The sequence below is a fragment of the Salvelinus fontinalis genome, chromosome 29, assembly GCF_029448725.1.
Source record: "Salvelinus fontinalis isolate EN_2023a chromosome 29, ASM2944872v1, whole genome shotgun sequence".
Taxonomy (NCBI): Eukaryota; Metazoa; Chordata; class Actinopteri; order Salmoniformes; family Salmonidae; genus Salvelinus; species Salvelinus fontinalis.
The window spans coordinates 24,537,544-24,564,899 of NC_074693.1; the positions used below are offsets into that span (position 1 = coordinate 24,537,544).

Sequence of the window (27,356 nt, forward strand, 5' to 3'; positions counted from 1 at the left end):
GGTGCGTGCTTAGCCCCCTCCTCTACTCCCTGTTTACCCACAACTGTGTGGCCACACATGACTCTAACACCATCATTAAGTTTTCTGTTGACATGATGGTAGTAGGCCTGATCACCGACGATGATGAGACAGCTTACAGGGAGGAGGTCAGAGACTTGGCAGTGTGGTGCCAGGACAACAACCTCTCCCTCAACGTCAGCAAGATAAAGGAGCTGAAACTACAAGAAACAGAGGGCCAAACACGCCCCCATTCACATCGATGGGGCTGTAGTGGAGACGGTCATAATCTTCAAGTTCCTCTGGACCTATCACTAAGTTCCTGTCATGGTCCAAACACACCAAAACAGTTGTGAAGAGGGTATGACAAAAATTCATAACAACAAAAATAAGCTTTTTATCTTAATTTAATCTTAGAGTTAGGCATAAGGTTAGCGGTGTGGTTAAGGTTAGGGTTAAGGTTTTATTTTTATTTTAAGAAGAGAAATTGTATGGGCGGGGTTTATGACTTTGTGGCTGTGGTAACTAGTAACCATCGTACTACTAGAGTGACGTCTTTAACTTCCCGGTCAAAATCCAAAGCAAACTTCATAATAAGAGTTCTAACCAGAAAAACTATATCTCAAGAGTTAATAGTAATATCTACAAATCAATATATAGTTTGACACATTCATCACTAATATGGGCACATACAATTAGCAGCATTATCATATTTTATTTTTATCATCCGAAAATACTTTTAATTTGAACAATAAAAAAATGCAATACTGAGACAAAAAACATTTTCCCTTCCGGAACCATCCATCGCCAGGAAGGGACAGAAGAGAGGAGGCTATTTTAGAAGATTAAGGAAAGAATCCAACAGGAAAGTGTGATTATTGCCAGGAAACAGAGACCGTGGAGCATGTATTGCTACAGTGTGGGCAGTATCAGAGGAAAGAGAGAGGCTGAGACCTAGTATGGGGGAGAAGGGGATACAGGAAATAATTTTAAAGATTATATTGAGTAGAACTTTATTAGATATAGTCTCAAATATGTTGTTATATTTTTTTTAAGCAACGGGGCTGGCAGGTAGGATTTAGTTTCTCCCTGCCTCTGGCCCATACTCCAGTACAGAAGGTGGCGATAATGCACCATAACGTTTGATGCCAACCGCCGATAAACCCCACCGAAGAGAAGGAAAACATCAATCTACTGTTGCTGTCTCCGCTTAGTTATCTCGCATGAAATATATATCTAGAAACATTGAATAACGGCAACCTAGCTACTATCTTGAATATTGAATGTTCAACATGGGTTACAATAAATTCAGAGTCAACGCTACTCGGAAGATGTCGAAGACGTTAGCCTTGACCGTTCTAACCTGTTTGTCGTTCTGCATCAGTGTTTGCAGGGCAGAGGATAGTGCCATGGAGAACATCGTAACAGAGAGGAAGGTTGAAGATAACCACAGACAAGACAGTGCCGACCTGCTGATTTTCATCATGCTCCTAACCCTTACGATTTTAACTATATGGTTATTCAAGCACCGTCGTTTCAGGTTTTTGCATGAAACGGGACTAGCTATGATCTATGGTGAGTATGGGTGAGAGGCCCACTTGTCAGGAGACTGCATTATGTCATTGATATTGTTATTACTCATCGGCATATTGTTTATGTAGTTAGCTATACAGGTCATTGCATCTTTACGTAGCATTTCTAATATACCTGTAGACTCACAGTCATTGCGCTAACGCTAGTTACCATTGTCTGGCGAAACTACCGCTAACTTCATTCATACTGCACGCAGAGAAATAAAAAAATGGTATTCACGGGTTCATCTGACTCTGAGGAAGTAGAACAAGGACTAACTCTCACAGTATTCCTTTAACATTACCTGGAAATATGCTGACAGTGTTGTCATTCCTATAGGGATGCGGTAGAGACACCATAATGCCTAGCTAGGTCAATGTGAGTCCTAGAATGGCTGTATCACTGTTATACTGAACAAAAATATAAACTCATGCAACAATTTCAAGATTTTACTGAGTTAGTTCATAGAAGGAAATCAGTCGATTGAAATAAATTATTTAGGCCCTAATCTATGCATTTCAAATGACTGGGTATACAGATATCTGTTGGTCACAGAAACCTTTAAAAAAAAAAAAATAAGTAGGGGCATGGATCAGAAAACCAGTCGGTATGACCACCGTTTTTTGCCTCATGCAGCGCGACACATCTTGGTCGCATAGAGTTTGACCAGGTTGTTGATTGTGGCCTGTGGAATGTTGTCCCGTTCCTCTTCAATGGCTGTGCGAAGTTGCTGGATATTGTTGGAAACTGGAACACGCTGTCATACATGTTGATTCAGAGCATCCCAAACAAGCTCAATGGGTGACATGTCTGGTGATTATGCAGGCCATGGAAGAACTGGGACATTTTCAGCTCACAGGAATTGTGTACAGATCCTTGCGACATGGGGCCGTGCATTATCATGCACATTTGCACACTGAATTTGGTTATGACGCCGAGCTGCAGTCAGGTCAAGACCCTGATGAGGACGACGAGCATGCAGATGAGCTTCCCTGAGAGAATTTATTCGGTTTTGCAAGCCCACAGTTTCATCAGTTTTCCGGCTGGCTAGTCTCCGATGTTCCCGCAGGTGGAGAAGCTAGATGTGGAGGTCCTGGGATGGCGTGGTTACACGTGGTCTGCGGTTGTGAGGCCGGTTGGACGTACTGCCAAATTCTTTAAAGCGACATTGGAGGCAGCTTATGGTAGAGAAATTAACATTCAATTCTCTGGCAACAGCACTGGTGGACATTCCTGCAGTCATCATGCCAATTGCACACTCCCTCAACTTGAGACATCTGGCGTTGTGTGACAAAACGGCACAATTGTATTGTCCCCAGCACAAGGTACACCTGTGTAATGATCATTCTTTTTAATCAGCATCTTGATATGCTACACCTGTCAGGTGGATGGATTATCTTGGCAAAGGAGAAATGCTCACTAACAGGGATGTAAACTAATTTGTGCACAAGATTTGAGAGAAATATGCTTTATTTGTGTATGGAACATTTCTGGGAGCTTTTATTTCAGCTCATGAAACATGGGACCGACACTTTACCTGTTGCGTTTATGTTTTTGTTCAGTGTACATCTCTGTTGTTGGGAAACAATATTCATGCCTGATCAGTTATGCGACTGTGCATGCACTAAACCCATACCGTTCTGTGTTATACACCCAGGAAGGTCCAACTTGCTTCAGTGTTTTACTGTAGTTTAGTATAGTACTCTCTACTCCATGCACGTCCCTGAAGCCTGTTACCTGGTTATTTATTTACAATTCACAAGGTGCTGCTGTACCAGCTTTAAGGGTGGAGAGGACAAATGTGAACCCAGTTAGCATGGGTTACCTTGTGCCATGTACTGTAGGGGCTTTCATACGTGCAATTCTGTGTTTGTTCACCCCATTTAATTCCCTCTGTTCCCTCTCTCTCCCTCCAGGTGTGCTGGTTGGGGTGGTCCTGCGCTATGGTATCCACGTACCCCGTGACATTAGTAACGTCACCCTCAGTTGCCATGTCAATGCCAGCCCGCCCACACTGCTCGTCAACGTCAGTGGCAAGTTTTACGAGTACAGTCTGAAGGGTGAGATCAGCCCCTCTGAGATCAATGATGTACAAGACAACGAGATGCTTCGCAAGGTAGAGTCCCAAACAGATGTGGTCCTAGTTATGAATGGCTTGACTGACCAAAACAGTGGATGCTTACAGATGGCATGGTTGTTGTCTGAAAGTGTTTCTTCATATCTGAAGTGCTGTTTAGGAGGCTTAGTACGAATCAGGCAAGTAGGTTGCCTTTGTTGACATATTTCCTTCTCAATCTTTCCCTAGACATTTTCCACACTTACTCACTGTCTGACACACACTCATGAGACTGTGTCTAACTCGGAGCATAGCATATGTAATCAGTCATGTCCTGAGGTAGCCTACAGAGCACTATTCATCTCTGTTCTATGCAAACACTGTGTCACCTGATCAGAGAAAATAAACCTTTCCTTGATGCCATTTAGGACTTAGAGTTGATGTCAGCCTAAAGAGGCTTGATCAGAACTAGGCCTAACCGTAGGACATTGGATTAACAAACATAACAACTAGCTCTATTTTCATCCATCAACACAATTGAAAAGGGATTTAGAACCCTTGTTAGTTATAATTAGATTCTAACTAATAATAACATGTTTTATTAGTTGTAGTCCTCCATAGTCAGTGGGACACTACAGTTCAGTCATGTAATACAATCCCTCTTGTGTTTTTCCTCTTTTCTATAGGTGACCTTTGACCCCGAAGTGTTCTTTAACATCCTCCTGCCCCCCATCATCTTCCATGCCGGCTACAGTCTGAAGAGGGTAAGACATGTAATTAGTTGTTTAAAGATGCCCTATGCAGAAATCGCTCTGCCATTTCCTGGTTGCTAAAATGCTAACAGTTTGCCAAAATTCAGTTTGTGATAAAACAAGCAAGTATAGTGTAGATAATCATTTTACCATCTAAACCGCAGTGAGAAATATTTTCCAGAACCACAAATATTGTATTTTCAGATGAAGCTGGTGTACAAAACCAAAAGTAAAAGATACAAAAACTAAACTTAAATATGGGGAGCATAGAAATAGTGCACACAGAACAGATTTACCACTTCTTAGACTTGCTCTCAATGATAATGACAGATCTATAACACTCATTTCCATGTGAATTTGGTCAGGTCGCCCAAAAAGTTACATATTGCAGCATTAAATGATAGTTAAATCACAGTGTTGATTTGTTCCTGGGTAATATTTAGGCCTAATCCTTCATCTAATTCTCCCAGAGACACTTCTTCAGGAACATGGGCTCCATCCTAGCCTATGCCTTTCTGGGAACAGTCATATCATGTTTCATCATTGGGTGAGTTTATACCCTGCATTATACATGTATGCATTACATCTGTGTGTTTATGCACCTTTAGTCCTTTGTGTGACATGTCAGAGAAATGCTCAGCTGAAGTAGCGTGATCTCTGTCTCTGTGCAGGTTGCTGATGTATGGCTGTGTCACGCTGATGAAGCAAGTGGGACAGCTTAATGGGGACTTCTTCTTCACTGACTGCCTGTTGTTTGGAGCCATCGTCTCTGCTACTGACCCCGGTACAGACCCCGTTCACCTCAGTCACCTCTTTAGTACACTACATAATGCTCAACCGCTTGCTTCACTAGTAATATGCCTAGTTCATACATAGTTATTTAAAGGGGGTTTTCCTGATTCACAAGCTGCAAATACATGCACTGCAACTAATTATTTCCGTGACTGGAATAATGTGAGTTGTGGAATATAGCATAGGCTGATGTACTGAATGTTATGACTGCACACACCACCAGTGATTTCTAACCTATAGGGCACTATTTGTGGGTTGTTTTTAGTAGAATGTTGCCAACTATATGTTGCCCGTCTTACGTTCTAGAATGTGGTCTTGGGGGTCCATCTGCATGTGATTGTGCCATTCTGTAGGCAGTCTAACGTGGGTTACTGTGTCTCTCGTCCTGCAGTGACGGTGCTGGCCATCTTCAATGAGCTGCAGGTGGACGTGGATCTGTACGTTCTGCTGTTTGGAGAGAGCGTTCTCAACGACGCCGTGGCCGTGGTGCTGTCCTCGTGAGTCCTCCGTCTTAACCTGACACACCTGTCTACCGTCTGTCTGTGCGCCTGTGTGTACACACTCACGTTGTGAAGTTCTGTGTTTGTCTTTGCGATCCATTGTTTTGAAGCTTTGGCTGACAAACCTCATCTTTCAACAGATGTGCTTTGAAACTGTTTTTAAATTATTTAAAAATATATAATTTGGGCAGGATAAGGGGGTGTTTGGCCTACAATCAATCAATCAATCAATTTTATTTTATATAGCCCTTCGTACATCAGATAATATCTCGAAGTGCTGTACAGAAACCCAGCCTAAAACCCCAAACAGCTAGAATGCAGGTGTAGAAGCACGGTGGCTAGGAAAAACTCCCTAGAAAGGCCAAAACCTAGGAAGAAACCTAGAGAGGAACCAGGCTATGAGGGGTGGCCAGTCCTCTTCTGGCTGTGCCGGGTGGAGATTATAACAGAACTATGCCAAGATGTTCAAAAATGTTCATAAGTGACAAGCATGGTCAAATAATAATCATGAATAATTTTCAGTTGGCTTTTCATAGCTGATCATTAAGAGTTGAAAAACAACAGGTCTGGGACAGGTGGCGGATCCATAACCGCAGGCAGAACAGCTGAAACTGGAATAGCAGCAAGGCCAGGCGGACTGGGGACAGCAAGGAGTCACCACGGGCGGCAGTCCCGACGCATGGTCCTAGGGCCCAGGTCCTCCGAGAGAAAGAAAGAGAGAAGGAGAAAATTAGAGAGAGCCAAGATTTTCAAAATGTTCATAAATGACAAGCATGGTCAAATAATAATCAGGAATAAATCTCAGTTGGCTTTTCATAGCCGATCATTAAGAGTTGAAAACAGCAGGTCTGGGACAGGTAGGGGTTCCATAACCGCAGGCAGAAGAGTTGAAACTGGAATAGCAGCAAGGCCAGGCGGACTGGGGGCAGCAAGGAGTCACCACGGCCGGTAGTCCCGACGTATGGTCCTAGGGCTCAGGTCCTCCGAGAGAAAGAGAGAAGGAGAAAATTAGAGAGAGCCAAGATTTTCAAAATGTTCATAAATGACAAGCATGGTCAAATAATAATCAGGAATAAATCTCAGTTGGCTTTTCAAAGCCGATCATTAAGAGTTGAAAACAGCAGGTCTGGGACAGGTAGGGGTTTCGTAACCGCAGGCAGAAACAGTTGAAACTGGAATAGCAGCAAGGCCGGGCGGACTAGGGACAGCAAGGTGTCAGCATGCCCGGTAGTCCTGACGTATGGTCCTAGGGCTCAGGTTCTCAGAGAGAAAGAGAGAACGAGAGAATTAGAGAGAGCATACTTAAATTCACACAGGACACTGGATAAGACAGGAGAAGTATTCCAGGTATAACCAACTGACCCTAGCCCCCCGACACATAAACTACTGCAGCATAAATACTGGAGGCTGAGACAGGAGCGGTCAGGAGACACTGTGGCCCCATCCGAAGAAACCCCCGGACAGGGCCAAACAGGAAGGATATAACCCCACCCACTCTGCCAAAGCACAGCCCCCACACCACTAGAGGGATATCCTCAACCACCAACTTACAATCCTGAGACAAGGCCGAGTATAGCCCACAAAGGTCTCCACCACAGCACAACCAAGGGGGGGGCGCCAACCCAGACAGGAAGTTCACGTCAGTAACTCAACCCACTCAAGTGACGCACCCCTCCTAGGGACGGCATGAAAGAGCACCAGCAAGCCAGTGACTCAGCCCCAGTAACAGGGTTAGAGGCAGAGAATCCCAGTGGAGAGAGGGGAACCGGCCCTGGAGAGACAGCAAGGGCGGTTCGTTGCTCCAGAGCCTTTCCGTTCACCTTCACACTCCTGGGCCAGACTACACTCAATCATATGACCTACTGAAGAGATAAGTCTTCAGTAAAGACTTAAAGGTTGAGACTGAGTCTGCGTCTCTCACATGGGTAGGCAGACTGTTCCATAAAAATGGAGATCTATAGGAGAAAGCCCTGCCTCCAGCTGTTTGCTTAGAAATTTTAGGGACAATTAGGAGGCCTGCGTCTTGTGACCGTAGCGTACGTGTAGGTATGTACGGCAGGACCAACTCGGAAAGATAGGTAGGAGCAAGCCCATGTAACGCTTTAAAGGTTAACAGTAAAACCTTGAAATCAGCCCTTGCCTTAACGGGAAGCCAGTGTAGGGAAGCTAGCACTGGAGTAATATGATCAAATTTCTTGGTTCTAGTCAGGATTCTAGCAGCCGTATTTAGCACTAACTGAAGTTTATTTAGTGCTTTATCCGGGTAGCCGGAAAGTAGAGCATTGCAGTAGTCTAACCTAGAAGTAACAAATGCATGGATTAATTTTTCTGCATCATTTTTGGACAGAAAATTTCTGATTTTTGCAATGTTACGTAGATGGAAAAAAGCTGTCCTTGAAACAGTCTTGATATGTTCGTCAAAAGAGAGATCAGGGTCAAGAGTAACGCCGAGGTCCTTCACAGTTTTATTTGAGACGACTTTACAACCATCAAGATGAATTGTCAGATTTAACAGAAGATCTCTTTGTTTCTTGGGACCTAGAACAAGCATCTCTGTTTTGTCCGAGTTTAAAAGTAGAAAGTTTTCAGCCATCCACTTCCTTATGTCTGAAACACAGGCTTCTAGCGAGGGCAATTTTGGGGCTTCACCATGTTTCATTGAAATGTACAGCTGTGTGTCATCCGCCTAGCAGTGAAAGTTAACATTATGTTTTCGAATAACATCCCCAAGAGGTAAAATATATAGTGAAAACAATAGTGGTCCTAAAACGGAACCTTGAGGAACACCGAAATGTACAGTTGATTTGTCAGAGGACAGACCATTCACAGAGACAAACTGATATCTTTCCGACAGGTAAGATCTAAACCAGGCCAGAACTTGTCCGCGTAGACCAATTTGGGTTTCCAGTCTCTCCAAAAGAATGTGGTGATCGATGGTGTCAAAGGCAGCACTAAGGTCTAGTAGCACGAGGACAGATGCAGAGCCTCGGTCTGACGCCATTAAAAGGTCATTTACCACCTTCACAAGTGCAGTCTCAGTGCTATGATGGGGTCTAAAACCAGACTGAAGCATTTCGTATACATTGTTTGTCTTCAGAAAGGCAGTGAGTTGCTGCGCAACAGCTTTTTCTAAAATTTTTGAGAGGAATGGAAGATTCGATATAGGCCGATAGTTTTTTATATTTTCCGGGTCAAGGTTTGGCTTTTTCAAGAGAGGCTTTATCACTGCCACTTTTAGTGAGTTTGGTACACATCCGGTGGATAGAGAGCTGTTTATTATGTTCAACATAGGAGGGCCAAGCACAGGAAGCAGCTCCTTCAGCAGTTTAGTAGGAATAGGATCCAGTATGCAGCTTGAAGGTTTAGAGGCCATGATTATTTTCATCATTGTGTCAAGAGATATAGTACTAAAACACTTAAGTGTCTCTCCCGATCCCAGGCCCTCGCAGAGCTGTGCAGATCCAGGACAGCTAAGCCCTGGAGGAATACGCAGATTCAAAGAGGAGTCCGTAATTTGCTTTCTAATGGTCATGATCTTTTCCTCAAAGAAGTTCATGAATTTATTACTGCTGAAGTGAAAGCCATCCTCTCTTGGGGAATGCTGCTTTTTAGTTAGCTTTGCAACAGTATCAAAAAGAAATTTTGGATTGTTCTTATTTTCCTCGATTAAGTTGGAAAAGTAGGATGATCGAGCAGCAGTGAGGGCTCTTCGGTACTGCACGGTACTGTCTTTCCAAGCTAGTCGGAAGACTTCCAGTTTTGTGTGGCGCCATTTCCGTTCCAATTTCCTGGAAGCTTGCTTCAAAGCTCGGGTATTTTCTGTATACCAGGGAGCTAGTTTCTTATGACAAATGTTTTTCGTTTTTAGGGGTGCAACTGCATCTAGGGTATTGCGCAAGGTTAAATTGAGTTCCTCAGTTAAGTGGTTAACTGATTTTTGTCCTCTGACGTCCTTGGGTAGGCAGAAGGAGTCTGGAAGGGCATCAAGGAATTTTTGTGTTGTCTGAGAATTTATAGCACGACTTTTGATGCTCCTTGGTTGGGGACTGAGCAGATTATTTGTTGCGATTGCAAACGTAATAAAATGGTGGTCCGATAGTCCAGGATTATGTGGAAAAACATTAAGATCTACAACATTTATTCCATGGGACAAAACTAGGTCCAGAGTATGACTGTGGCAGTGAGTAGGTCCAGAGACATGTTGGACAAAACCCACTGAGTCGATGATGGCTCCGAAAGACTTTTGGAGTGGGTCTGTGGACTTCTCCATGTGAATATTAAAATCACCAAAAATTAGAATATGATCTGCTATGACTACAAGGTCTGATAGGAATTCAGGAAACTCAGAGAGGAACGCTGTATATGGCCCAGGAGGCCTGTAAACAGTAGCTATAAAAAGTGATTGAGTAGGCTGCATAGATTTCATGACTAGAAGCTCAAAAGACGAAAACGCCATTTTTTTTTTTGTAAATTGAAATTTGCTATTGTAGATGTTAGCAACACCTCCGCCTTTGCGGGATGCACGGGGGATATGGTCACTAGTGTAACCAGGAGGTGAGGCCTCATTTAACACAGTAAATTTATCAGGCTTAAGCCATGTTTCAGTCAGGCCAATCACATCAAGATTATGATCAGTGATTAGTTCATTGACTATGACTGCCTTTGAAGTGAGGGATCTAACATTAAGTAACCCTATTTTGAGATGTGAGGTATCACGATCTCTTTCAATAATGGCAGGAATGGAGGAGGTCTTTATCCTAATAAGATTGCTAAGGCGAACACCGCCATGTTTAGTTTTGCCCAACCTAGGTCGAGGCACAGACACAGTCTCAATGGGTATGGCTGAGCTGACTACACTGACTGTGCTATTGGCAGACTCCACTAAGCTGGCAGGTTGGCTAACAGCCTGCTGCCTGGCCTGCACCCTATTTCATTGTGGGGCTAAAGGAGTTAGAGCCCTATCTATGTTGGTAGATAAGATGAGAGCACCCCTCCAGGTAGGATGGAGTCCGTCACTCCTTAGCAGGTCAGGCTTGGTCCTGTTTGTGGGTGAGTCCCAGAAAGAGGGCCAATTATCTACAAATTCTATCTTTTGGGAGGGGCAGAAAACAGTTTTCAACCAGCGATTGAGTGCTGAGACTCTGCTGTAGAGCTCGTCACTCCCCCTAACTGGGAGGGGGCCAGAGACAATTACTCGATGCCGACACATCTTTCTAGCTGATTTACACGCTGAAGCTATGTTGCACTTGGTGACCTCTGACTGTTTCATCCTAACATCGTTGGTGCCGACGTGGATAACAATATCTCTATACTCTCTACACTCGCCAGATTTAGCTTTAGCCAGCACCATCTTAAGATTAGCCTTAACGTCGGTAGCCCTGCCCCCTGGTAAACAGTGTATGATCGCTGGGTGATTCGTTTTAAGTCTAATACTGCGGGTAATGGAGTCGCCAATGACTAGGGTTTTCAATTTGTCAGAGCTAACGGTGGGAGCCTTCGGCGTCTCAGACCCCGTAACGGGAGGAGTAGAGACAAGAGAAGACTCAGACTCAGACTCCGACTCGCTACATAATGGGGAAAACCGGTTGAAAGTTTCTGTCGGCTGAATGAGCGACACCGGTTGAGCATTCCAACAGCATTTCCCTCCAGAAGCCATGAGAAAGTTGTCCGGCTGCGGGGACTGTGCGGGGGGATTTATACTAACGTTACTATCTGTACTTACTGGTGGCACAGACGCTGTTTCTTCCTTTCCTACACTGAAAATACCCTTGCCTAACGATTGCGTCTGAAGCTGGGCTTGCAGCACAGCTATTTTCGCCGTAAGGCGATCGTTCTCCTGTATATTATGAGTACAGCGACTGCAATTAGAAGACATCATGTTAATGTTACTACTTAGCTTCGGCTGTTGAAGGTGTTGACGAACCATGTCCAGATAAAGCGTCCGGAGTGAAAAGGTTGAATGAGGGAAAAAAGTTGCGATGGAAAAACTAAAAATATAAACGGTAATTAAAAACAGAAACAAAACAAAAAACGTAAAGTTGTCAGCTAGCAAAGTAAAGTAAAGTTCGCAGCAAATCGCACAGCAACAAAACGCACAGCAACACGTCTGCAGATTCAACAGGAAGTGACGTCACAGGTGAAGCTGAGTTGAATGGTTGTGATAGGAGAAAACTGAGGATGGAAACCACTACAAAAGCACTGAGCTAGCAAACCAGTTCATGGGAATGTCTCGCCTACACACCCACACAGGTTCATGGACATGCGCACACAGACACCCTCAAACAACTTGTTGGTATGGATTGTCCTGTGTGTGACCTGGCACTATACCAATAACAAGCCTAATATTAATACTGTGAGGCTGACCTTTTGGTAACCCTAACCACTACATTCCCTCTGCCGGGAACTCTTATTATTTCAGAATTCGGTTGTGTTATGGTTGGCTCAGTGCGGGGGTGCGGCACGCCCCTGGAGCCAATCAGTGGGTAGAGGGTGTGGCGGCGACGCGAGACATTCCCATGAACTGGTTTGCTAGCTCAGTGCTTTTGTAGTGGTTTCTTTTTGCGTCGTTAGAACATGCACGGCAAATGACCAGCTATTACACTCCATATAGCAGATATGAACCACAGCACAAGTACAACCCAGAAAGGGATAGTTCTCTCAAATCAAAGTTCGTCAGGTGTTTGCAGAACCTAAAAGTGTTGAGTATTGAGCCCATATTAGATCCAGAGGTATGCATTAGGGAAAATCTTGAGGCACCAATTAAAACTGCAACCCGGTTCTGGTGGTATGGAGTCCTGGTGGTTTGCTGTTTGGGCGATACAAGTTTGTTGTTACGTCCAGTGGAGGCTGCTGAGGGGAGGACGGCTCATAATAATGGCTGTAATGGATTCATTGGAATGGTATCAAGCACATAAAACAAGTGGTTTCCATTCCATTGACTCCATTTGGATTTTGACATGTTATCTAACATCACTAATTCCAAGCTTCAGCTAATCTTTCATGAGTGGTTCCCCATATTTTACCAGTTTCAAAATCTAGGCCTAATAGTTCCTCCAGTTTGAATTGAATGAAAAGCTGTTGAAGTGTTTCTGCCAAAGTTCTTAGGGATAGATGAATCTAACTTGAATATATATCTAACTTGGTAGCTGGAATACCTGAAGATGTGTCTGACTTGGTAGCTGGAATACCTGAAGATATATCTGACTTGGTAGCTGGAATACCTGAAGATATATCTAACTTGGTAGCTGGAATACTTGAAGATGTATCTGACTTGGTAGCTGGAATACCTGAAGATGTATCTGACTTGGTAGCTGGAATACCGGAAGATGTATCTGACTTGGTAGCTGGAATACCGGAAGATGTATCTGACTTGGTAGCTGGAATACCGGAAGATGGATCCGACTTGGTAGCTGGAATACCGGAAGATGGATCCGACTTGGTAGCTGGAATACCGGAAGATGGATCCGACTTGGTAGCTGGAATACCGGAAGATGGATCCGACTTGGTAGCTGGAATACCGGAAGATGGATCCGACTTGGTAGCTGGAATACCGGAAGATGGATCCGACTTGGTAGCTGGAATACAGGAAGATGGATCCGACTTGGTAGCTGGAATACCGGAAGATGGATCCGACTTGGTAGCTGGAATACCGGAAGATGGATCCGACTTGGTAGCTGGAATACTGGAAGATGGATCCGACTTGGTAGCTGGAATACCGGAAGATGGATCCGACTTGGTAGCTGGAATACCGGAAGATGGATCCGACTTGGTAGCTGGAATACCGGAAGATGGATCCGACTTGGTAGCTGGATAACCGGAAGATGGATCCGACTTGGTAGCTGGAATACCGGAAGATGGATCCGACTTGGTAGCTGGAATACCGGAAGATGGATCCGACTTGGTAGCTGGAATACCGGAAGATGGATCCGACTTGGTAGCTGGAATACCGGAAGATGGATCCGACTTGGTAGCTGGAATACCGGAAGATGGATCCGACTTGGTAGCTGGAATACCGGAAGATGGATCCGACTTGGTAGCTGGAATACCGGAAGATGGATCCGACTTGGTAGCTGGAATACCTATAGAACCCTCTAGTGTAGCACATTGCTACTAAACGAATGGCATCACGTACAGTACTTACTAGCAGATGTCCATACACAAATATTTACATACTGTAATACAATCTCATCATTCCTTAATGATTTTCATATGAAACTATGAAAGCAAGCCACACCGTATTTGCTTAAGAGATCCATCTGCACTTCAAACAGACTGGGCATGCAAACGGTAGTAGTAGTACTATACAGTGTAGTCTTTGGTCACTAGGATCGTTCTGATCTTCAGTTATGGGGACCACTAGGATCATTCTGATCATCAGTTATGGGGACCACTAGGATCATTATGATCATCAGTTATGGGTCCACTAGGATTAAGCCCTCCCCTGGTCTGTAGGAATATACCATACCTTGGTTCTGATATCAATGGGTTGCAGATGATTCAAGACTTTCAACCTTCTCAGGATGAAAGCACATTGTAAAGCAGCTCTCTAGTTCTGTAATTATACCAAATTATCCATGTTTTCTTTAAGTATTCTGCAAGCAAGGCACATTCATTTCTAGGCTCCAGAAATGCTATAGTACATACCAGTATTTCATTTCCAGCCTTATAACACTTCATCCACCCACATAGGGCACCTGAACTGTTCTGTTATGTTGTACCTTTTCTAATATTGACTGTGTTTGTACCAGGTCCATCGTGGCGTACCAGCCGGAGGGGGACAACAGTCACACCTTTGAGGTGATGGCCATGTTGAAGTCTTTCGGGGTGTTCCTGGGTGTTTTCAGTGGATCATTCGCCCTGGGGGTGGCCACCGGGGTCATGACAGCACTCATATCCTTTACGCAGTGATATACTTCCTGTGTGATTTGAGTGTCTAGAAATACACTGCTCAAAAAAATAAAGGGAACACTTAAACAACACAATGTAACTCCAAGTCAATCACACTTCTGTGAAATCAAACTGTCCACTTAGGAAGCAACACTGATTGACAATAAATTTCACGTGCTGTTGTGCAAATGGAATAGACAAAAGGTGGAAATTATAGGCAATTAGTAAGACACCCCCAAAAAAGGAATGGTTCTGCAGGTGGTGACCACAGACCACTTCTCAGTTCCTATGCTTCCTGGCTGATGTTTTGGTCACTTTTGAATGCTGGCGGTGCTTTCACTCTAGTGGTAGCATGAGACGGAGTCTACAACCCACACAAGTGGCTCAGGTAGTGCAGTTCATCCAGGATGGCACATCAATGCGAGCTGTGGCAAAAAGGTTTGCTGTGTCTGTCAGCGTAGTGTCCAAAGCATGGAGGCGCTACCAGGAGACAGGCCAGTACATCAGGAGACGTGGAGGAGGCCGTAGGAGGGCAACAACCCAGCAGCAGGACCGCTTCTCCGCCTTTGTGCAAGGAGGTGCACTGCCAGAGCCCTGCAAAATGACCTCCAGCAGGCCACAAATGTGCATGTGTCTGCTCAAACGGTCAGAAACAGACTCCATGAGGGTGGTATGAGGGCCCCACGTCCACAGGTGGGGGTTGTGCTTACATCCCAACACCGTGCAGGACGTTTGGCATTTGCCAGAGAACACCAAGATTGGCAAATTCGCCATTGGCGCCCTGTGCTCTTCACAGATGAAAGCAGGTTCACACTGAGCACATGAGCACATGTGACAGACGTAACAGAGTCTGGAGACACCTTGGAGAACGTTCTGCTGCCTGCAACATCCTCCAGCATGACCGGTTTGGCGATGGGTCAGTCATGGTGTGGGGTGGCATTTCTTTGTGGGGCCGCACAGCCCTTCATGTGCTCGCCAGAGGTAGCCTTACTGCCATTAGGTACCGAGATGAGATCCTCAGACCCCTTGTGAGACCATATGCTGACACATGCACATTTGTGGCCTGCTGGAGGTCATTTTGCAGGGCTCTGGCAGTGCACCTCCTTGCACAAAGGCGGAGGTAGCGGTCCTGCTGCTGGGTTGTTGCACTCCTACGGCCTCCTCCACGTCTCCTGATGTACTGGTCTGTCTCCTGGTAGCGCCTCCATGCTCTGGGCACTACGCTGACAGACACAGCAAACCTTTTTGCCACAGCTCGCATTGATGTGCCATGCTGGATGAACTGCACTACCTGAGCCACTTGTGTGGGTTGTAGACTCCGTCTCATGCTACCACTAGAGTGAGAGCACCGCCAGCATTCAAAAGTGACCAAAACATCAGCCAGGAAGCATAGGAACTGAGAAGTGGTCTGTGGTCACCACCTGCAGAACCATTCCTTTTTTGGGGGTGTCTTACTAATTGCCTATAATTTCCACCTTTTGTCTATTCCATTTGCACAACAGCATGTGAAATTTATTGTCAATCAGTGTTGCTTCCTAAGTGGACAGTTTGATTTCACAGAAGTGTGATTGACTTGGAGTTACATTGTGTTGTTTAAGTGTTCCCTTTATTTTTTTGAGCAGTGTATATATATTGATTTTGCAATAACATCAAGGTTAGAAACAGATGGAAATGCTTTTGTTCTTGTATTAGAATGTATTAAGTTATGGTTTTTGGTATTATCAACTTGCTTGTTGCTATATGTTGAACTTAATTCTCTAAGCTTCTCTGTAAAAAAAAACCCAAAGCAAAACAGATAAAACTACCTTCCATTTCAAAACTAGTTCACTGCAATTTTCACTTCCTCCATGAAATGTGGGAACTGAGAATTGGCCACGCTCTCTGAGCCATTCTTCTCCATCTCTGCCATGGTGGCAATAGCTAGTGTATAGTGAGTTGTGTAGTGTATACACTAAATGTATAAAACATTAGGAACACCTTCCCAGTATTGAGTTGCCCTCAACAGGTGTCAAGTGTTCCACAGGGATGCTGGCCCATGTTGACTCCAATACTTCCCACAGTTGTGTCAAGTTGGCTGGATGTCCTTTGGGTGGTGGACCATTCTTGATACACACAGGAAACTGTTGAGGGTGAAACCCAGCAGCGTTGCAGTTCTTGACACACTCAAACCGGTGCGCCTGGCAGCTACTACCATACCCCTGTTCAAAGGCACTTAGATATTTTTGTCTTGCCCATTCACCCTCTGAATGGCACACATACACAATCCAGGTCTGGAGGCTTAAAAATCTTTCTTTAACCTGTCTCCTCCCCTTCGTCGACACTGATTTGAAGTGGATTTAACAAGTGACATCAATAAGGGATCATAGCTTTCACCTGGATTCACCTGGTCAGTCTGTCATGGAAATAGCAGGTGTTCCTAATGTCAGTGTAGTGTTTCATGTCGTGTTTTCTCCTTGACTGTTCTCCTCACGTCACTAAGTTCACTAAGCTGAGAGACTTCCAGCTCCTGGAGACGGCTCTCTTCTTCCTCATGTCCTGGAGCACCTTCTTAATGGCTGAGGCCTGTGGCTTCACAGGTAAACCCTCATCTTACCGCAAAGCTACGCTCAGGTCATGGTCCCACCCCACGGGTTATTTTTCATCACCCAGCTTATTATGGTTAATCACGATGTGGGTGTGTCTGCTTGATGTTGTGTGTGCAGGTGTGGTGGCGGTGCTGTTCTGTGGGATCACTCAGGCTCACTACACCTTCAACAACCTGTCCCCTGAGTCCCAGGACAGGACCAAACAGGTGAGGACAACGTTTACCGTTGCAGTTATTTACGGGCAAGCTACTTTGGACAGCAATGTCATCTGCTAAATGTTGATGTTCCATCAGAGTCCCTGAAAGGTTGTTTTTGTGTTGTCCTGTAGTTGTTTGAGCTGCTGAACTTCCTGGCGGAGAATTTCATCTTCTCCTACATGGGTCTGGCGTTGTTCACTTTCAAGAACCACATCTTCAACCCCGCCTTCATCGTCGGGGCTTTCGTATCTTTACTCAAAACTATAATACTTCAATTAATATTCAACTTTTGATTTAGTAGCACTGTAGGCAGTTAATGTGGCGTATGGACCATATTGCATGTAAAGTTGGTGAAACCAGAAAGGTCATGGTAAGAACCAAAATTCTATAGCTTTTTAATGTTTTTTTCTAGTGCAAATATTCAGTAGACTGGAGGGGTTTCTTTGTTTCTCTGGACTGTTTGGAGGCCTCCTTGACAGTGTTCTCCTCCCAGCTGGCAGTGTTCCTGGGAAGAGCAGCCAACATCTACCCCCTGTCCTTCCTGCTCAACCTGGGACGCAGGAACAAGATCAGCTCCAACTTCCAACACATGATGATGTTTGCTGGTACAGTGTGTGACGTGGTCAGACAGAGATCTGGCGCCACAGTTTGTCAATTTCCTTTTCTCATAAATTGCAGCTTAAGTTCAGTCACCAGAATAAATAGCTTTGTATTTACTTGAAGAGAAAAGGCGTGTGAAGGAAAATAAGCTATCCCTTTCTCTCCAATTTCAGGATTTCCGGGGATGAAATATCAGCCACAGTTATATATACAGTACCAGTCAAAAGTTTAGACACACCTACTTATTCAAGGGTTTTTCTTTATTTTTACTATTTTATACATTGTAGAATAATAGTGAAGACATTAAATACTATGAAATAACACATGTGGACGCATGTAGTAACCAAAAAAGTGTTAAACAAATCAAAATATATTTTAGACTCTTCAAAGTAGCCACCCTTTGCCTTGATGACAGCTTTGCACACTCTTGGCATTCTCTCAACCAGCTTCATAAGGAATGCTTTTCCAACAGTCTTGAAGGAGTTCCCACATATGCTGAGCACTTGTCTACTTTTCCTTCACTTTGTGGTCCAACTCATCCCAAACCATCTCATTGTGGAGGCCAGGTCATCTGATGCAGCACTCATCATGCTCCTTGATCAAACAGTCCTTACACAGCCTGGAGGTGTGTTGGGTCATTGTCCTGTTGAAAAACAAATGATAGTCCCACTAAGCGAAAACCAGCTGGTATGGCGTATCGCTGCAAAATGCTGTGGTAGCAATGCTGGTTATAAGTGCCTTGAATTCTAAATGAATCACTGACAGTGTCACGAGCAAAGCACCCCCATACCATCACACCACCTCCATGCTTCACGGTGGGAACCACACATGCAGAGATCATCCGTTCACCTACTCTGCGTCTCACAAAGACAGAGTAGTGTTCTTTAGTAGTGGTTTCTTTGCAGCAATTTGACCATGAAGGCCTGATTCATGCAGTCTCCTCTGAACAGTTGATGTAGAGGTGTGTCTGTTACTTGATCTCTGTGAAGCATTTATTTGGCCTGCAATTTCTGAGGCTGGTAACTCTAATGAACTTATCCTCTGCAGCAGAGGTAACTCTGGGTTTCCCTTTCCTGTGGCGGTCCTCATGAGAACCAGTTTCATCATAGCACTTGATGTTTTTTGTGACTGCTCTTAAATGTTCTGTATTGACTAACCTTCATATCTTAAAGTAATGATGGACTGTCATTTCTCTTTACTTATTTGAGCTGTTCTTGCCATAATATGGACTTGGTCTTTTACCAAATAAGGCTATCTTCTGTATACCACCCCTACCATGTCACAACACAACAGGCTCAGATGCATTAAGAAGGAAAGAAATTCCACAAATTAATTTTTAACAAGGTACACCTGTTAATTGAAATGCTTTCCAGGTGACTTCCTCATGAAGCTGGTTGAGAAAATGCCAAGAGTCTGCAAAGCTGTCATCAAGGCGAAGGATGGCTACTTTGAAGAATCTCAAATATAAAATATATTTTGATTTGTTTAACACTTTTTGGTTACTCCGTATGTATTATTTCATAATTTTGATGTCTTCACTATTATTCTACAATGTAAAAATAAAGGAAAACCTGGAATGAGTAGGTGTGTCCAAACCTTTGACTGGTACTGTACAGTCGTGGCCAAAAGTTTTGAGAATGACACAAATATTAATTTTCACAAAGTCTAATGCCTCAGTTTGTATGATGGCAATTTGCATATACTCCAGAATGTTATGAGGAGTGATCAGATGAATTGCTATTAATTGCAAAGTCCCTCTTTGCATTGCAAATGAACTGAATCCCCGAAAAACATTTCCACTGCATTTCAGCCCTGCCACAAAAGGACCAGCTGACATCATGCCAGTGATTCTCTTGTTAACACAGGTGTGTGTTGACGAGGACAAGGCTGAAGATCACTCTGTCATGCTGATTGAGTTCGAATAACAGACTGGAAGCTTCAAAAGGAGGGTGGTGCTTGGAATCATTGTTCTTCCTCTGTCAACCATGGTTACCTGCAAGGAAACACGTGCCGTCATAATTTCTTTGCACAAAAAGGGCTTCACAGGCAAGGATATTGCTGCCAGTAAGATTGCACCTAAGGGGCCTCCCGGGTGGTGCAGTGGTCTAAGGCTGTGCCACCAGAGATTCTGGGTTCGAGCCCAGGCTCTGTCGCAGCCGGCCGCGCCCGGGAGGTCCATGGGGCAACGCACAATTGGCCCAGCGTCGTCCGGGTTAGGGAGGGTTTGGCCGGCAGGGATATCCTTGTCTCATCGCGCACCAGCGACTCCTGTGGCGGGCCGGGCGCAGTGCACGCTGACCGGTGTTTCCTCCGACACATTGGTGCGGCTGGTTTCCGGGTTGGATGTGCGTTGTGTCAAGAAGCAGTGCTGTTGGGTTGTGTTTCGGAGTACGCATGGCTCTCGACCTTCGCCTCTCCCGAGTCCGTACGGGAGTTGCAGCGATGAGACAAGACTGTAACTAATTGGATACCATGAAATTGGGGAGAAAAAAGGGGTAAGAAAAGAAAAAAAGAAGAATGTACCAAAATCAACCATTTATCGGATCATCAAGAATTTCAAGGACAGCGGTTCAATTGTTGTGAAGAAGGCTTCAGGGCGCCCAAGGAAGTCCAGCAAGTCTCAGGACCGTCCCTTAAAGTTGATTCAGCTGTGGGATCGGGGCACCACCAGTACAGAGCTTGCTCAGGAATGGCACTTTTGGAGGATGGCCTGGTGTCAAGAAGAGCAGCAAAGATGCCACTTCTCTCCAGGAAAAACATTAGGGACAGACTGATATTCTGCAAAAGGTACAGGGATTGGACTGCAGAGGACTGGGGTAAAGTCATTTTCTCTGATGAATCCCCTTTCCAATTGTTTGGGGCATCCGGAAAAAAGCTTGTCCGGAGAAGACAAGGTGAGCGCTACCATCAGTCCTGTGTCATGCCAACAGTAAAGCATCCTGAGACCATTCATGTGTGGGGTTGCTTCTCAGCCAAGGGAGTAGGCTCACTCACAATTTTTCCTAAGAACACAGCCATGAATAAAGAATGGTACCAACACATCCTCTGAGAGCAACTTCTCCCAAGCATCCAGGAACAGTTTGTTGACGAACAAAAGTGATAACTAAGTGGCTCGGGGAACAAAACATTGATATTTTGGGTCCATGGCCAGGAAACTCCCCACCTTAATCCCATTGAGAACTTGTGGTCAATCGTCAAGAGGCGGGCGTACAAACAAAAACCCACAAACTCCAAGCATTGATTATGCAAGAATGGGCTGCCATCAGTCAGGATGTGGCCCAGAAGTTAATTGTCAGCATGCCAGGGCGGATTGCAGAGGTCTTGAAAAAGAAGGGTCAACACTGCAAATATTGACTTTTTGCATCAACTTAATGTAATTGTCAGTATGAAATGCTTGTAATTATACTTCAGTATTCCATAGTAACATCTGACAAAAATATCTAAAGACACTGAGGCAGCAGACTTGTGAAAATTAATATTTGTGTCATTCTCAAAACTTTTGGCCACGACGGTATGTAAAATATGTTTCGGGAATTTTTTGAAATATCGTCCCAATTTTTGTCCTAAAGCTTTAAAAAAATATATATATGTTCATTTATGAGTCTGCTTTTGTTTGTCCGGTGATTTAGGAGATGCTGTTTTGCTAATACAGTACATCCTTTATAGAATATTAATGTAGTAACTTGAGTCATACCAGCACCTGTTGTTTCAATGACCCCTATGGACCTGTTTAACTGATTGTCATGTGATCACTATAATTGGAAATGTTCAGAGTTCCCACACCAGTGACGTTATCTAACAAAAAGCTATTTTAAGTGATATTACTTGTGGAGAGACACACACACACACACACACAATATTACCCCTCCTTGTTTCCAGAAGAATCCAGGCTCCTAAGCAACTTTGCAGTATTTAGTTTTTTTGTGTTATTTCTTACATTATCCACAAGCATTTCGCTACACCCGCAATAATATGTGTGACCAATTTGATTTGTCTTCCTCCACAGGTCTGCGCGGGGCGATGACCTTTGCCCTTTCCATCCGGGACACGGCTACGTACGCCCGTCAGATGATGTTCACCACCACCCTCCTCATCGTCTTCTTCACTGTGTGGGTCTGTGGAGGGGGAACCACTCAGATGCTCTCCTGCCAGCACATACGGTAGGTCCACCGCGGGTGGTCAAAGGTTAGGGGATGTTGGTGTCTGCCTATTTATTTTTGTCACCTTCAAACGGAACCTTTGTTGAATTGATGTTTATTCTAATCGAGGATACACAAAGCACATAAGGTTGCCTGTCCATATTCATTATGATCGTCTGTGACCACTGTGATCTGGTCGACTCATTTATGTGTATCTGCGTTTGTAACAGTGTTGGAGTCGATTCGGACGCAGATAACACAGTGAGTATTAAGACTCTGAAAGTTGAGTTATTTGACTTGAATGCTGTAATCGTCTGTTGTTCTGAGTGGATCGCTGTATCAGTCTTGTGTGTCTCGTCAGATGAGCATTACAGAGGGATCAGAGCGGCGGAGCACCAAACACGAGAGTGCCTGGCTCTTCAGGATCTGGTACAACTTTGACCACAAGTATCCTTTGATGTCATATATTTGATTGCAGTAGTTGCACATATATATACAATAACATACTAGCCGACAGCAGTGGTGTACTGAAGAAGAGGCGGATGGTTCTCCTATAGTACTCTCCCATTACATATTTGAGCAGTTTGTTTTGTTACTAAGTGACACAGTTGAGGCCTTGACTCTACGCCCTCTCCAGCTACCTGAAGCCCATCCTGACCCACAGCGGCCCCCCACTCACCGTCACCATGCCTGCCTGCTGTGGACCACTGGCCAGATGTCTCACCAGCCCACAGGCCTATGAGGTCAGGCCCCACCAACCATGTGTTCCTATTAACCCTGTGACCCTGTTAGGGGGATTATGGTAATAGTAATGACATGTAGTGAGGAAGTGTTTTCTTCTTTGTTTTAATGAGTATCACAGCGGATAGTGTATATTTGAATGAACGCAAATGAGGAGTTGCTAATTTCATCAAAGCTAAAGCATTAGTTCACTTATAGCAGGAGTATTTGATTAGTGAGAACTGTCATAATCAAAGTGTCATCTAGTGGTAACCTATTTTGAAATGTTTCTTTCCTGCCACCAGAACGAGTGCCAGCTGAAGGACGACGACTCGGACCTCATCCTGACAGACGGGGACATCAGCCTGACCTACGGTGACATCACTGTGAGCACGGACGCCAGCGGCGCCCACACCAGTGCCGGGCCCGCGGGCACCACCTCCGCCGTCATCTCCGCTGACGACCTGGACCGCGAGCTGACGTACGGGGACCACGAGCTGGTGATGAGGGGTACTCGTCTTGTCCTGCCCATGGACGACTCCGAGCCCCCGCTCGCCGACCCACGACACCGCATGCGGATGTGAGGCGAAAGAGAGAACAGCTAGCCAGATGACCAATTCACTCTACGTCCTGCTCCCCGCAGGAATTAGATCAACTAAGATCAGCAAGAGACTGGTCTCTCTCTCTCTCCTCTCTCTCCTCTCTCTCTGTCTTTCCTCTTCTCTCATACCGCTCCTCATCTGTCTCTCTCTCTCTCCTCTCTCTCTCTGTCTTTCCTCTTCTCTCATACCGCTCCTCATCTGTCTCTCTCTCTCTCCTCTCTCTCTCTGTCTTTCCTCTTCTCTCATACCGCTCCTCATCTGTCTCTCTCTCTCTCCTCTCTCTCTCTGTCTTTCCTCTTCTCTCAAACCGCTCCTCATCTGTCTCTCTCTCTCTCTGTCTTTCCTCTTCTCTCATACCGCTCCTCATCTGTCTCTCTCTCTCTCTGTCTTTCCTCTTCTCTCATACCGCTCCTCATCTGTCTCTCTCTCTCTCCTCTCTCTCTCTGTCTTTCCTCTTCTCTCATACCGCTCCTCATCTGTCTCTCTCTCTCCTCTCTCTCTCTGTCTTTCCTCTTCTCTCATACCGCTCCTCATCTGTCTCTCTCTCTCTGTCTTTCCTCTTCTCTCATACCGCTCCTCATCTGTCTCTCTCTCTCTGTCTTTCCTCTTCTCTCATACCGCTCCTCATCTGTCTCTCTCCTCTCTCTCTCTGTCTTTCCTCTTCTCTCATACCGCTCCTCATCTGTCTCTCTCTCTCCTCTCTCTCTCTCTGTCTTTCCTCTTCTCTCATACCGCTCCTCATCTGTCTCTCTCTCTCTCCTCTCTCTCTCTCTGTCTTTCCTCTTCTCTCATACCGCTCCTCATCTGTCTCTCTCTCTCCCCCACTGCCTCTCCTCTTTGAGTTTCTCAAGTGGTTAATCCATGTCTACCTCATTATTGTTTGTTAATTTCTACTCCTGTCGCCATCATTATAATACGAATCATTTATTCATGTTTCCTTTTGATTTGGTTAAACCGATAGCTTTTCTCAGTTTGTCTTCTAACAGGACCCAATGAAAGCACGTGGCAATCTGCTCACCGTAGCGCTGCAGAGTCGTCTATACGCATGCATTAGTCTGTATGTGGAGGTCACAGTGCAACAGCTAGCTTAGCTAATACTATTTGTCTCTGTATCACAGGGTGCATAATAACGTTGTTTTTTGTAATGCGTGGGGAGTGGGTAGGTCGAGGGGCTGACTGAGTTTTGTAGCCCTGTTTTGGGGTCTGATTCTGAATGTTGCTGCCTTCTCTGTGTGATCCAAGGGATGCTGGCTGACTTAGTGGCTCGGCGTTGCATTGTGTTGCTATGCATACGGTTAGAATCAAGTGCCTGAGTGACCACTAGTTTATGTTCCCTTTTTAGAAGTGATACACTCCTCCGTCCACTGGGTGGCGACCTCTCTACGGCTGACAGGCTGCCTGTGTTTTGAGCCATTGGTCTGTAGATAGTTAACGATGTTCTAGCCTGGTTCAACCAAGCTAACAATATAATTCAGCTCGCTCTGTGTAACCTAGCACACGTCTTGGATCTCCCACAATGACCTCAGACTGTGACTTTGGGAGGTTTTGACATCTTCTTTTAGAAGCTGATGTCACTCACCACAGAAGCAGAAAAAAGGGCTGTCGTTTCGAGTGCGAGTTCTAAATGTCCTGTACGGTGAAAGTTGGTGCCATTCCTCCTTCATTGACATTTGATGAAAATTGAGTGCAGGCAGCCTGAAAAAACCTGCTGTATTTTGCAACATACTATAAGTACTTTAGCTACATCCTCGTTTTCACTGTAATTCTAACACTATACACGTGTAACATGGTGTATATTTGACATTGGGGATTGAAATGTTACTCAAATCAAACCTAGTGTGTACTTCCATCTGGGCTAAGCCCTTGCTTCCTATTGGCTGAGATCTATCTGGTTTAGTTACAGGAGTACTAGAGGGAACATGTTACAGTAGCTCATAATTAAGGATCTAATTTGCTTTGTTTTTGGCAAATTTATCTGGATAAACATTAATTTCTTATTCAATTCTATTTCAAATCGAATTTGCTTGGTTGGATTATTTATGGAAATGGCCTGAGTATGTCCATGTTAAACATTGTTGAGGTGCTGCAGCCACACTGTATGTAGTGGACCGCAGTTCAACTGTTAACTGCCTTGAGTCATTGACTATATTGTCCCTGGTACTGTATGCCGTGACAAAGGATTGGTACATACTATCAGAAACAACTTGAATAGGCCAGTTGGACTCATAACATTTAGATTTTAAATGATCCAAAACTACAGACATATTTGTTATTGAAATGATATGAAGATATGTTTGAAGCAATCATTTCTGTGTTTCTATGATTCAGAGTAGATATTTAGAGAAAAGCTGGTAGGGATCAGTTGAAGAAAATGAAATGGTTGTAGAAAAATGTATGTGTGCAATACTTTATTTGTGTAAAATAATCAAACAATAGGTTATATTAGATTCTAATGTATCCTATATGCCTCGCGCTACAATGTATGGGGGCTGGGTTTATTTATAGCTGATGTCTGGCACCAGAGTGAGTAGCTCCTTTTAGCTGCTTGGCTACATGGGGGTTTGCTCTGTGACGGGTCTGGGATCAGTGGTGGCTGTTAATGTGGTATAACAGGAAGTGTTGACCGGACACCACCCTGACGACGCACTGTTGATGTGGATGGAATCAGGTCCTGTGCCAGACAGCATTACAAAGGAGAGAAAGAGAGCGAGGGCAGAGTAGGAGGGAAGTACAAAGAGAGGGACGGGGTAGGAGCAGAGGAAAGGGAGGTAGAGAGAAATAGTGGACATTCTACCTATATTCAATGTTATTCACTTTCGCACCTGGGGAGGGAGGGGTAGAGGAAGGCAGTGTACCACTTAGTGTTATCTCCTGTTGTGCAGGAACCTCTGACGACGTGTGGTCTCCTTTTTTATTTTTATCAAGCATGCCTCTTGACACCACAATGTGCAGGAAATGATTTTTCTTCCCACCATTTTATATATCGTTTTTTTTCTCTCTCTGTTTTGTTTATTCTTGAGGAAGAAGGGAAATAAGGCGAGTGTCCGCGATGGCGCAGCATTTGCACTTGTCTTTTAAGAAACCTTTGTCTGAGTTAGATTTGTCTTGTAAGTTCCATTTGTCATGTTTGTGTTGCTGTTTTTAAGGGGCTTTTGTTGGGGTTATGAAGGAATTGACATGAATCCTGTGAATTATGATTTTTAGTAGAAACTCATGGTCATGTCATAACTGTCAGAGGTCACGACCTGAAGGGTTGTATCCATTGATGCACAGGTTATGATCTATGTAACCAAGAGAAACAAGATTGGCCTCCTTGCTTTTCCATGCCACTGACTCCGTCTTCACTTTAAGGAAAAAAGAAATCAAGCAAGATCAGGACTGTGTACCAGTCTATAACTAACATATGAAGTAATGTAATGTCAAAAAAGACCCATTATAGGTCACCTTATACCTTGCCTGTACTGTTCTTACAGTATGTGTTCTATTGTTTTGAAAGATGAATGGTAACTATGGTAACTTGTAATTAACATGTTGATACTAGTCTGAAGTAGCTGACCAAAGGGGCTTGTTGTACTCTGTGTTTTCAGACTGTCCGATGTGTTTATACTGCTACTTCGCTGTGTGTGTCACACTGTGCTTCCTCAGTGTTGCAGGTACTGACTGTTTACATCTCTGTAAATATTCTCACCTGTTCAAGTTGCGTGCAATGGTCAATAAACACAGCCTGTGCTTTTGATTGAACCCTCTGTAATGTCTCCTTATAGACCTGCTGATTTCACATCAGCATGATGATGTTGACCCGGTCTGGTTTGCCTCTGAACATGTCCTGGTGGAAGAATGTAATGTTAGCTAATGGCTTACCAGATCCAGAAAGTCCAGTCCTAACCTTCCCCTAAGGTTTGGCCGGGAATAAGAACAGGAAAAACTGAATTCATCCCAGTAATTTCTCCACCAGCCT

The 27,356-nt window shown here is 44.5% G+C and overlaps 1 protein-coding gene across 1 annotated transcript; it reads left to right on the forward strand.

Moving 5' to 3' along the window:
* Window positions 1–813: 813 nt before the first annotated feature.
* Window positions 814–27,139, forward strand: LOC129827674 (sodium/hydrogen exchanger 6-like). The gene is made up of 16 exons (XM_055888720.1): window positions 814–1,572; window positions 3,486–3,685; window positions 4,312–4,389; window positions 4,848–4,924; window positions 5,049–5,161; window positions 5,561–5,666; window positions 14,417–14,558; window positions 17,026–17,131; window positions 17,258–17,346; window positions 17,469–17,582; window positions 17,831–17,942; window positions 21,944–22,097; window positions 22,307–22,337; window positions 22,438–22,523; window positions 22,714–22,819; window positions 23,102–27,139. Exons 1-16 carry the CDS (start codon window positions 1,281–1,283, stop codon window positions 23,378–23,380), a joined length of 2,085 nt encoding a protein of 694 aa, XP_055744695.1. The 5' UTR covers window positions 814–1,280; the 3' UTR covers window positions 23,381–27,139.
* Window positions 27,140–27,356: the final 217 nt, after the last annotated feature.

Bases quoted from the DNA above. Each gene is read 5' to 3' on its own strand.
- LOC129827674 (XM_055888720.1), top strand. From the start codon at position 1,281: ATGTTCAACATGGGTTACAATAAATTCAGAGTCAACGCTACTCGGAAG. The intron at 1,573-3,485 runs GTGAGTATGGGT...CTCTCCCTCCAG, and splicing joins GGGACTAGCTATGATCTATG to GTGTGCTGGTTGGGGTGGTC. The intron at 17,583-17,830 runs GTATCTTTACTC...TTCTCCTCCCAG, and splicing joins CCTTCATCGTCGGGGCTTTC to CTGGCAGTGTTCCTGGGAAG.